Source organism: Cyprinodon tularosa, unplaced genomic scaffold (assembly GCF_016077235.1).
Source record: "Cyprinodon tularosa strain WSP-4 unplaced genomic scaffold, ASM1607723v1 ctg103, whole genome shotgun sequence".
Classification (NCBI taxonomy): Eukaryota; Metazoa; Chordata; class Actinopteri; order Cyprinodontiformes; family Cyprinodontidae; genus Cyprinodon; species Cyprinodon tularosa.
In genome coordinates, this window is record NW_024037816.1 from 945,900 (window position 1) to 958,528 (window position 12,629).

At 37.8% G+C, this 12,629-nt stretch overlaps 1 protein-coding gene across 2 annotated transcripts in view; it reads right to left on the minus strand.

Annotated features, from left to right (window-relative positions):
• Positions 1-12,629, minus strand: part of tln2a (talin 2a) — a 102,986-nt gene that overhangs the window by 38,114 nt on the left and 52,243 nt on the right. For both annotated transcript variants that reach the window (XM_038280943.1, XM_038280951.1), the window contains 8 exons: positions 12,013-12,165; positions 11,070-11,212; positions 8,658-8,785; positions 8,424-8,487; positions 8,235-8,339; positions 5,765-5,920; positions 3,346-3,447; positions 2,905-2,981 (listed from right to left, as the gene is read on the minus strand). In XM_038280943.1, coding sequence (XP_038136871.1) covers positions 2,905-2,981; positions 3,346-3,447; positions 5,765-5,920; positions 8,235-8,339; positions 8,424-8,487; positions 8,658-8,785; positions 11,070-11,212; positions 12,013-12,165 — 928 coding nt within the window. The remainder of the gene's footprint in view (positions 1-2,904; positions 2,982-3,345; positions 3,448-5,764; positions 5,921-8,234; positions 8,340-8,423; positions 8,488-8,657; positions 8,786-11,069; positions 11,213-12,012; positions 12,166-12,629) is intronic.

Genomic DNA, 12,629 nt, shown 5'->3' on the forward strand with positions numbered 1-12,629 from the left:
TTAGAGAAGGTAGAACCTGCAAGGCATATTTTACATCACCGTCACAAGACAGGTCCAGACTGTAATTAACTTGTCTGCAGAGAGGATCGTCATCAGATCTGAGCTTTTCTACACTGAAAGACCTGTAATGGTATAGGCTCAGAAAAAAGGCAGCTAACATCTCTGCAGGCTCCATGCATCCTCATCATAAACAGCGTAGACTTTTATCTTCAGGTTGTTTTGTTACAGGACTATTTTTTTTTTTTTTTTAAAAAGAAGAAAAACAGCTGCCGCAGAGATGGCTTTGTCCCTCAGGTCTTCTCTGATAAAAACAATGAACACCTCACAGCCTGAGGACTCCGTTGTGAAACAAAATATTTGCACCAATATATATATATATATATATATATATATATATATATATATATATATATATATATATATATATATATATATATATATATATATATATATATATATATATATATATATATATACAGGTGCTGGTCATAAAATTAGAATATCATGAAAAAGTAGATTGATTTCAGTAATTCCATTTAAAAAGTGAAACTTGTATATTATATTCATACATTACATACAAACTCATATATTTCAGATGTTTATTTTGTTTAATTTTGATGATTACAAATGACAACAAATGAAAATCTCAAATTCATCATATCAGAAAATTAGAATATTACTGAAGACCAATAAAAACAAAGGATTTATAGAAATGTTGGCCAACTGAAAAGTATGAACATGAAAAGTATGAGCATGTACAGCACTCAGTATTTAGTTGGGCCTCCTTTGGTCTGTATTACTGCAGCAATGCGGCGTGGCATGGAGTCGATCAGTCTGTGGCACTGCTCAGGTGTTATGATAGCCCAGGTTGCTCTAATAGTGGCTTTTAGCTCTTCTGAATTGTTGGGTCTGGTGTATTGCATCTTCTTCTTCACAATACCCCATAGATTTTCTATGGGGTTAAGGTCAGGAGAGTTTGCTGGCCAATTAAGAACAGGGATACCATGGTCCTTCAACCAGGTACTGGTAGCTTTGGCACTGTGTGCAGGTGCCAAGTCCTGTTGGAAAATGAAATCTGCATCTCCAAAAAGTTGGTCAGCTGCAGGAAGCATGAAGTGCTCTAAAACTTCCTGGTATGTGGCTGCGTTGACCCTGGACCTCAGAAAACACAATGGACCAACACCAGCAGATGACATGGCACCCCAAACCATCACTGACTGTGGAAACTTTACACTGGACTTCAAGCAACGTGGATGAAGTGCCTCTCTTCTTTTCCTCCAGACTCTGGGACCTTGATTTCCAAAGGAAATGCAAAATTTACTTTCATCAGAGAACATGACTTTGGACCACTCACCAGCAGTCCAGTCCTGTTTCTCTTTAGCCCAGGCAAGATGCTTCTGACGCTGTCTGTGGTTCAAGAGTGGCTTGACACAAGGAATGCGACAGCAGAAACCCATGTCTTTCATACGTCTGTGTGTGGTGGTTCTTGAAGCACTCACTCCAGCTGCAGTCCACTCTTTGTGAATCTCCCCCACATTTTTGAAGGGGTTTTGTTTCACAATCCTCTCCAGGGTGCGGTTATCTCTCTTGCTTGTACACTTTTTTCGACCACATCTTTTCCTTCCCTTCGCCTCTCTATTAATGTGCTTGGACACTGAGCTCTGTGAACAGCCAGCCTCTTTAGCGATGACCTTTTGTGTCTTGCCCTCCTTGTGCAAGGTGTCGATGGTCGTCTTTTGGACAACTGTCAAGTCAGCAGTCTTCCCCATGATTGTGTAGCCTATAGAACTAGACTGAAAGACCATTTAAAGGCTTTTGCAGGTGGTTTGAGTTAATTAGCTGATTAGAGTGTGGCACCAGGGGCCATCAATTTTGAACCTTTTCACAATATTCTAATTTTCTGATATGATCAATTTGAGATTTTCATTTGTTGTCATTTGTAATCATCAAAATTAAACAAAATAAACATCTGAAATATATGAGTTTGTATGTAATGTATGAATATAATATACAAGTTTCACTTTTTAAATGGAATTACTGAAATCAATCAACTTTTTCATGATATTCTAATTTTATGACCAGCACCTGTATATATATATATATATATATAGATGAATTAATTTATTTTCCACTATGTGTTAAAACCAAAGCTGAATTTCATGTTTTTGCAGAAAATCCTTGCCAGTAAAGCTGATTGCAAAGCTGATGGATAAGTTCATGTGATGTGAAACATTTTCCCTGATAAGTTTTCTGGAAGACGCAAGCCGTCAAAAGAGATGGAAATATGAAAGTGATTGCTGCACTAGATTATTTTTTAACTACACTTTTACAATTACACTGAGCGAGAATGGATTTTGCATTTTAGCAATAAAAGACCAACATAAGACCTCAAAGCAATACAGACCGACAAGGCAAAATCCTTCCACCTTCAGCAAACACAGGCCTGTTTGTCTTGCAGGAGAACAGACTTGCAAAGCTGGGTGTGCAATGCTTCTGCAGCATTACAGATACTTGCCTTTAGTATCAGCACAGATTGAAAATTATTTATGTAAAATGATCAGGCAAAAACAAGCAGAAAAACAGCTTAACCTTAAAACAGAACTAAGTGTAATTAATCTAACAGAAGGATGTGTTCCTAAGTCAAAGTTTAGTCCGAAAAAATAGACAAATGATGAAGCTGTTTTAGCAGGCTGTTAAATGATGTGTAAATAGCTCTAAATGCTGTTTATTTCCTTAATATAATCATAATGTCCCTTTTAAGACTGAGATATAACGGTTTAATGAAATAATGCAAATGGCAGATCATCATTTGTCTAAATTCTCATAGGACACACTAAGCTGCTAGAGTTCTTCATGCTTCATGGCTGGAAAAAAACTAAACTTTTGCAGGTCTGATTTACATACTTTTTAGGGGAAACCGATTCCTCTAGCATGGTTGACTCCTCATCACCCTCTAATCCAAAACGATCTTTGCTTTGCTTCTGCAGGACAGAGGAAAAAGAAATCAGATTGAAGCTTAGCTGAGTTCGGTTTATTTGATAGAACAATAAATCAGGAGATGAAACAAGATCTTAAAGATGCCTCCCAAACGTCTCTAACACACATTCAGTTATCTAAATGTACATACTAGGATAAAAAAAACAAAAAAAAAAAAAACTTTTGTAACACTGAGCTCCTACTTTATAGCAACACTGCATGATGCCAGCCTTCCTCTGCTACTTTTCATTTAACTACAGGGGCTTGACAAAGCGGCTTCTATCAATCGTCCACAAGGCTGAAAACATGCAGCCCTCAGGAGAAAACTAAATCATCAGGATTAGGCATCTCCAGTGATAAGTGTCTTACCTTTTTGAGGATGATATCAATATAGCCGGCAATGAGCTGAGAGATCTGTTCCCCTTCAGTGGTCTGAACTGAGTAGTAGCTCTCCTGGTACTCCCCAAAGTCCTGCAGAAATGCATACGCAGAGAGAAAGATGCAATTTGTGTGAAAATGCAAAAGGAGCAGCTGAAAGCAGAGCTGTATGGTATACAGGCTGAGGATTTTCTGAGGATTAAAGCGAATCCATGGAGACGGCGCGACTAAGATGAACACGGCACATTGTGTTGGCTGATATGAAGCCGAGGCAGCATGCGAGAGTCAGACTAACACAAGCACAATTTCTGAAATAAACTTAAAGAAAAACAAAATAGTTCCTCTGGAAAAGCTTCCATTTATATATAGCATGTTTCCACACACACAAAAAAAAATGACCAACATGACCTTAAAAAGAGAAAACCTGATCAGCAAAGATACAACCAGGGTTTACTGGAGATTCTTTATTTCTAGATTCTATACACTTCCAGTCTGAAATTTGGAAATATTTCACCTGTTCTCTTTATAACAATCTGGAATTGAGCACAGACCCATTATTTTACACTTTATTTAGCTTCAAGGTTCACCGATTCTGCAGTGTAGAGGGTATACTTCATCTTTTTACAATAGGACGACTGTTTTACTTACTTAGTACCTAGAACAAATTAGATTATCTCCATTTCAGAATCTAGAATATTAAGTAGTAGGGCTGCAACTAACGATTATTTTGCAAATTGATTAATCTGTCATTTATTTTACTGATTAATAATAGGATAGCCAAAGGTTCCTTAAAGGAATAGTACACCCAAAACATGATTAGCCTTCATTTTCTACTCACCCCCATGCTGAACAACACTCTGGAGTACTTTTTTGATATCTCAAATGCATCTGGAGATCTGGGAGGCTTCTTGCTGTCTGCTGACATTCAAATAATGGAGGTCTATGGTGCCCGAGACAGAAAGGTCCATAAAAATCCACAAAAAACGTGTCAATATTCCTCCATACTGCTCGTCCAATGTATTCCAAGTGTCCTGAGTGGGTAGCATCCAGAATTTACTCGAAACGAAGTCATTTAGAATGTTTTTAGAGCATAAACAGTAGTGTATAGGATTTCCTGAAAGCGCGCACATGCGCGTTCACGAGCCTACGGAAGCCGGCAGACCAAACCAGCGCATTCAGCTCGGCAAAGAACTCATGCTCTTCCTCAAAACTGAAGTCCTCAGACATTTTTCTTTCGTTGTTTCTTTCTTTGCACAGGTAAACAGCACATTTCTTCTTCTACGCTTGCATTATTGGCAGAGCAGACGCTGAATGCGCACTTTCATCTGGTTTGGTCTGCCGGCTTCCGTAGGCTCGTGAACGCGCATGTGCGCGCTTTCAGGAAATCCTATACACTACTGTTTATGCTCTAAAAACATTCTAAATGACTTCGTTTCGAGTAAATTCTGGATGCTACCCACTCAGGACACTTGGAATACATTGGACGAGCAGTATGGAGGAATATTGACACGTTTTTTGTGGACTTTTATGGACCTTTCTGTCTCGGACACCATAGACCACCATTATTTGAATGTCAGCAGACAGCAAGAAGCCTCCCAGATCTCCAGAGGCATTTGAGATATCAAAAAAGTACTCCAGGGTGTTGTTCAGCATGGGGGTGAGTAGAAAATGAAGGCTAATCATGTTTTGGGTGTACTATTCCTTTAAAGAACCCTTTTATAAAATTAAACCAGGTGAAACTCAAACTTTTCCACTTCTGGTGTTCTGATTAGAGTATATTGGCAGAGTTTTTTTTTTCTTTTATCTTAAAGGCTACATGTTTATGAATTTGTTTTTACAATTTTGATATAAGTACTGCTCTACATGGGTTTCTCTGTCAGCTAAAGGCATGTTTTAGAGTCTCTATATTACAGTTAACGATTAATCATTTCCTAAATGAGTTGATTATTATTTCAATAACCGATTAATCACGATTAATTGTTTCAGCCCTAATATTAATGCTTTTGAAATATAGAGCAGCTTATCCTACTGTAAACAGAAGTTTCTCACGGTCCACTTTTAATCTTTGTTTGCCTTCTGTAGAGTATAAAAAAGAAAAATCCACAATATTTAAGATGTTAAGCATCTAAACCTGATCCATATGAAGAACCATCCAAACAGCTGAAAGGTGAACTTTGAAGGTCTAATGCCTGGATAACCATCAAAATGCTCTTTTTGTGTGAGTTTCCCCTACAGTAAAATCTAAAAATCAATAAAAAAAAGGTTTAGATTCTTATTTCAGATACTTAAATATAGGCGCCAGAATCTCAAACCTTTTCCATTCTCCATTTCTTTTCTACATTCTTATCCTGCCTTGGAAAACAAACTAAATCCCAGATGGTTCCTGAACCTCAGTGTTAGGCAATCTTACCAGTGTAAAGCTTTTGGGCGACGCAGCCCACCTCTTTACGGTGGTGAGCGGCCACTCCTGAACCACATCTTTGGTCCTCTCATCCACTCTCATCACCGACTCCTTGGTGATACCCAGGAGTCGAGGTACCAGCTTGTTCTTACTCTTCATCTTTTCCTGCAACAACAAAAAAATATATATATTTTGACAGAAATTTATTTGAACCCATCAATAGACTCCACTGAAGTTTCAAACAGTAGCCTACATATAATCCAAAGGTGCATCTTTGCAAATTAGAAATAAAGTTATCTTTGTTGTAATTCAGAAATTTGAAATGCTAAAGATTTATTGCAAACAGTGATACATTTCTGTATCCATTTCTGTTTAACTTTACCATCACACCTGGTAAATAAATAATATTTAAGTTATGGCACAAATAAAATTATAGCAAACATCCATTCTCCCAGTAGATGATGGCTACGCCACAGAAAGTCAACACTAGAGAAGCTGGTTGTTCAGAGTGCTGCATGTAAACATCCATTGATTGTTGAGTGGAGAGAAAAAGTGATATTTTTTTTTTTAAGTGCAAAAGGAAACTATGATAAGTGCAGTATGAAGAGAACTGTGGAACAAAGCCAGGTGAAGAGCCTGTGGAGGATTTCCAAAGTGTGGGCTTCATGTGGAGTCCTGGGGTTGGAGTCTCCAAAGCCACTTCACAACTAGAGACTGTATGGAGTATTTACCTGGACTAAGGATAAAATAACTAGACTAGTCCAAAGTCTTCAGTGTGTGCAATAGAAGTATTTTATTTGAGTGAATTGAACTACAAATCCACTATTATCCAAAGTTTTAATCTACGGAGATAGACCTTTAACCTAAACATGGAGATCCAGTTAAAAATGTTAGAGTTTTACAGACTATCTTAGTTTTCAAGTGGGATCAAAGGAAAAAAAAAAGATTTCATTATGAATTAATTACCACACCTCACTATTAAAGGTGTTATTTCTTCATCATAGTTATTCAAGTTTTCAACTGTGTGGAAAAGAGCAAACGCCTCTTGAGAAAGTGAAGCTGGGAGGAGCAGACTAAGAGAATGTGATGGGCTGTGATGTAAGGGCAAAGAGGTGAGGTGTGCATGAGTCCAGCAGGGACAGTAAGCTCTCTATGGGCTTCTGAGAGTTAAAGGTTAGGAGCTGCCGGCTGATTTTTTTTTCCTGGGATTATTCCAGGGACTTCCTCCGTAGGATCAACCTTAACATTCACAAATGAAACAAAGGTGAAAGGAAATGTTTAAATGTTCAGGAGGTAATCAGAGGGAGGGCCGATAAGTGAAAGGACATTAAATATACCAGAGCTATTTTTAGGAGGAATTCAAAAGGGGAAAGGTTGGAGCTGTGAGCTACATTTGGAAAAACAGTGAATCTACTAGTTGATCAAGTATTTCTTTACATTTCTTGTCCCTAATGTCACGGCAGATAAAATCTGCTCTATTATTATTGTGAATCTGCTGCCAGTTGGACTCTAAGCGAGAGCCTCTATCTGTCACCCAGTCTGCTGTCTGGTTCTAAAGCTACCTTTGCTTCACAGACAGCATTGGTTTCTTCTTGCATGGAACAGTGGAGTCTCTGGAAAAACTCCAGAGGATTTTCTCAAACACAAAATCACATGTACAATGCAAACCTAAACAAGACCCTTAGACAGAGGTTAGTGCATCCTAAGGAAAAATGCAGAGTGGTGTATGCAGTTCAGTGCAGTAAGGAATGCTCTTATCTTTATAATGGAGAAACCAAACAACCTCTCCACAGAGGCATGGCCCAACACAGAAGAGCTACCTCCTCCGGACAAAACTTAGCTGTCCAGCTACACCTTAAGGACATAGGACGTTCATTTGATGACCAGAATGTTCACATTTTGGACAAAGAAGACAGGTGGTGGGAAAGGGGTGTGAAGGAAGCTATTTATGTTAGGAGAGAAAAAACAACCTTAAACAGGGGGGTGGTCTCAGCTTCCAGCTCTCATAAACCTACAAAGCCATGATAGAGTTGATTCCTTCCCGCTTTCATCTTAATCCTCATTGCCATGCAGCAGACCGAAACCTCTCACCTGGTCAGCCAACCCAGGCCAGGCCAACAATAACCCTCATATCTCCCTTTTCAGAAGCATGAGCCAGTATTGGGTTTTGCAGGCCAACAACAACCTTAACGACTCCCTAAAACTAATGGGTGGAGCTGTTTGTCCGGTTCAATTTGCATGTTTTGTAAAGCTTTTGTTTGGGCCACTCTATAAACCTGGAACTCAACACTACTTAAGACATTTTTAATTCAGAAAACTTCCTGGATCATCTTCAAACTTGGAAAACCAAGTCCGGTGGTTTGTTTTATAACTTTTTTTGGCCTTCTTTTACCTGCTCTTAACCTTCATTTCATCCTTTCAGAATATTTCAGCTCCTTCGAAACATTTCGCACAAAGTAATGCACTGAGACAAGCTTACCTTGACGAGGAAGAATGAGACACCGTACGTCCTCAAAGACCGCGCCAGCTTGACATATTTCACTTTTGCTTCAATCTCTGTCATTTCTCCACAGTTTTTGTGTTCCTGCAGATTTAATTTTGGGTTTAAGCAACTTATTTAATTCTAAATTGTTAATATTAAAAATACAGAAAAACAAACTTCACACACCTGAAATACTTTCTTTTCAGCTCCTCGCTGCTTTATGTACTCTTTGGGTAAGAACTCCTTTAGACTTGATTGAAGAAATTAAATGTATAAAAGGCATAAATTGGGGAATGGTTTTAACAGTTTATACGGATTCCTAAATAAAATACCATCTAATCTAAACAGATTCCAATTCTAAAGTATTTACGTAAAATGTTTATGATTTAAACTAAATTAATCAAACAAATATATACTTACTCTAAGAATCCAGGTTTGTGTTTATGCTCTATGTGAGGTCCAAACTGGATCTGGGCCTGGATGCCTCCAAACTCACAGGCTTTGTCAAATGATACAGGATGGGAACCATTTAGGATGTCGTCTCGTGCCTGAGAGAACAACAAAACAGCTCCTTAGTTGAAGAAAGACAACTGGAGACAGTTTTTACTGCATAATGATGTAAATAATCTACAAACATTTTTATCTTCATTTAAAATAATTCTTACATTTTAATTTTACCAGAAATATTAGGCTGAGTAATTTATTCTATTGGAAAACATGTTTTGTTTTTTAATATAGTAAAAACCATTTGAGACTGCAGTACAGCATTAGCTGGAAACTGTATTTGATATAATTTAATAGGCCAATTAATAAAAAAAAAAGACATTAAGAGAAAAATAGTTGCAAAAATGAAACAGCAGTATTTGTGGTTTCTTTCTAACCTTTTTAAAGCTGGTGTGAATGTCACTAAACTTAGAATATATAGAATTCAGAACATAATTATTATTTTTATTATTGTAGTATCGCGAATGGATGCAGAGCTTAGTATATAAAATAAAATCTCTCAAAAAAATGCATAAATGCAATATTATAGAAACAAAATGAGAAAACCAATTAATGAGTACAGGCCAGTCTGAATAAGACAGTTTTAAGCCTGGCCAAAACAAACACAAAGTCTACATCTAGGGACGCCTAACTAGAGCAGCTGTGTTGACCGTAAACCCTAGTTGGGCTCAGAAGGGTATGGAGGGGAAAGAGCATTAAGGGCTTTACAAACAGAAAGCAATATTTTAAAATCAGTCCTAAAAGAAACTGGAAACCAGTGAAGAAAATAAAAAGGACTGTTTTCTGTTGTCCGGGAATGTTGGTTAAAATGCAGGAAACAGAAAAAAATTGATATCTGGGAGGCACCACCATAAAGCGAGTTTAAAAAGTGGAGCTTAGAAGTGAGTAAATAGTTTTCTTGAGGTCAATGTGACTTAAAAAAGGTGGAGCAATCTCCAATTAAACCACATTCTGTATGAAGTGAAGACATTTCCCCCTAACCACATCTTAATGTCTGAAATGCTTTAATGTTTAATGAGCTCCACCAGTATTTAGAGGCACAGGGAAATGGATCTGGAAATCATCTGCATAATAGTGGAAGGGGAAATTTTGTCAGGTTATAATAGATCCTAGTGGCAGCATGTAAAGTGGGAACCATAGTGGACCCAGGATGGAGCCCTGGGGCACTTTGCCAAAAAGAGAAGCAGTGGAGGATAGATCAGGGATCATCACAGAAACACTTCTAATGGAATTTTTTTCCAATGAAACAAACCATTTCATTTCAAAACCCTGAACAACAACATGCTGATTGAGGTGAGACATAAAAAATAAATGATCAAATGCAGCAGTTCAGTCGAGCATCAACAGACAGAAAGCTTGAGGTTTCTTAAGGACAGTTATTCTCTCAGAAAAATTGTAACTTTATGAAAAAAGATTTGCTCAAGGAACTTGGAAATTAAAAGCAAATTAGAAAGAGAGCTGAAACTTGACAAACAATTAACATCAAGACGTGTGTGTTTAAAAAGGGGTCCAACAACGACATGCTTAACAGAATCAGGGACGCACCTTGAGCTAAAACAGATGTTCATTTAAATGGGGCAGAAAGGCTCAACAGTGTGAAAGGCCTGTTTCAACGGTTTAGTTACTAAGATGTCCAGAGGACAGCTCATCGCTCTCATTTATTTAACAGCATCACCGGGGGACAAAAGGGAGACTGGTTCAAAGCAGTCGCTGCAGTTTGTGAAACAGCACCAGTCTGGTCTGGACTTCCTCCTACTGCAGCTGCTCAGAGCTCTCACAGATGACACTTTATAAACAAAACAAAAAAACATCTCTGGTGAAAACAGTGGCATCAGCCAGAGAAGAAAAATAGGGGCTCAACACAGTTTATTTTATTAAATAACATAAAAGAGCAGCAGTCATTAGTGGAAATGATATCCAACATATACTGGGATATTTTCCTCCATTAAAGCCTTTTGATAATGAGTGAGACTCATCATCTCCAGCAACGCTCTGCCTGTCACTTAACCCCCTGGGTTAAGTGACAGGCAGAGCGTTTCAGTGAACAGCTGTGGTCCAGCCAGTTTATTGAAACTTGAATTCACATAGAAAAGAAAGAAAGGACACAAAAGAAATGATTTATTAATATCTATTCAAAGAAAATATATATAGATATAAAAAAATATGTTGGTGCAGTTATGTCAATGTGAATGGGTGAAAATGTTGAAAGACAAACCAAGAAAATCCCAACTAAAACAAACTCAACCTGAAACCAAAACCTGGGGAACAACGGTTTGTAATGTGGGAGGCTTTCTCTACAAACACTCGGACCCGGCGAAGCTGCTTCACCTGAACATAAAGAAGGTTGAGTTGGACAGGGTCTCTGGAGTCCACGTTCTGGTCCGAGTAGAAGAACTTGCGTCTGAGCAGAAGGGTCTCGTTTTCGTCCACGCCCTGCTCCCTGAACGTTCTGCTGTGGTCCAACCAGTTCACTGAAACAATACACTACAGTTAACATCATTCTGTCTTGCATCTTTTTGTCTTTGTAACTTAAAGGTATAGTGGAGGATTTTTGCGAATATTTGAAAAGACCCGTCCTCTCTACTTTAGAAAAAAAATTGTAATAAATAAATAAAATGCATGTGCACAACCCTGTGCACGCTCCCGAGAGGGAGCGCCTATCAAACATGTGCGAGAGCGTGCTGGAGCCCCTTTCTCCTCGTGCACGCTCAGTTTAAAGTTGCTGTTTGCATCCCTCATACAAGCTTACTTTCCAAAAGAATATTTGCAATTTTTCCACTATGTCAGACTCACCATTGGTAAGTGAAAATGGGGACAAACACATAGGACGGCCTTATAAAATGTATCACCAGAATGATTGACTATTAGGAGGACCACTTATTTGACGATCCACCTGGGAAAAAAAACATCCTCCACCATACCTTTAAACTAAGAAAGGGTTTAAACACAACCTAATAGGGAAAGCTTTCAGCTTGAAATAGTTTTTCATGTACACCTCCTAAATTCACTTCTTCAGTTCAGAAATTGTGTTCAGAAGTCATTTAGAGAAACATCATTAAACATCTTTAACAGGCAAGAGAAGAAGTTCTGCAGCTTTTATTATAGGAACTAATGATGCTAGATGACTGGACCCTTGACCAGTGCATAGCCATAGGTTTAAGCTGTTCAATTATTACTGAGTTAGCAGACATCAATTAATTTAGTTTAAAATTATTCTTATTTGGGAGGAAAACTTAATTTTGCCTATTTAATTATTCCTTTTCAAACTTACGGTCATCATCCGTGTGCAATTTGGCTTTCAGCTTCTCCATCTTTCTCTCATCTCGCAGCAGTGTCCTGTCCTTCTTCAGTGTACCCATGCCGTCCTCTTTCTTTTCCTCCACCGTCTCCTGGATCAGAGAGTATTCCTCATAGTTTGTGATTCCTGAAAGTGAAAATGCAACATTTGATTATTTGTTAGAGAAAGCTGATTCAAATCTTGACAGTTAATTTGTCTCTTGCAGAGCTTTGTCTCTCTGAACTTTGTCATTTTTTCATGTCAAAAAAGAGAAAAAACAAAACCAAAAAAAACCTATTGTATTTATTGACAAACCAAAGCAAAGTATCACACACCTTAAAAACATAAAAAAAAACAAAAAAAACATAAAATTATGCTCAGGCAGATGTGGGATATGTTGGTTAAACCAAATTTGATGCCTTGGCACAGATTCGGATTTAGGTCTGGATTTTGACTGGGAAATTAGCATATTTTAATTAAAACTAGGGCTGCAACTAACAACTTCTTTGCTAATCAAATAACCCATTTTTTTTCAATTAAGTGTTTAATAATCAGACTGAAACAGGTTCCTTAAAAAAAGATTTTAGATAGAATCTAAACCAAGTAAAATA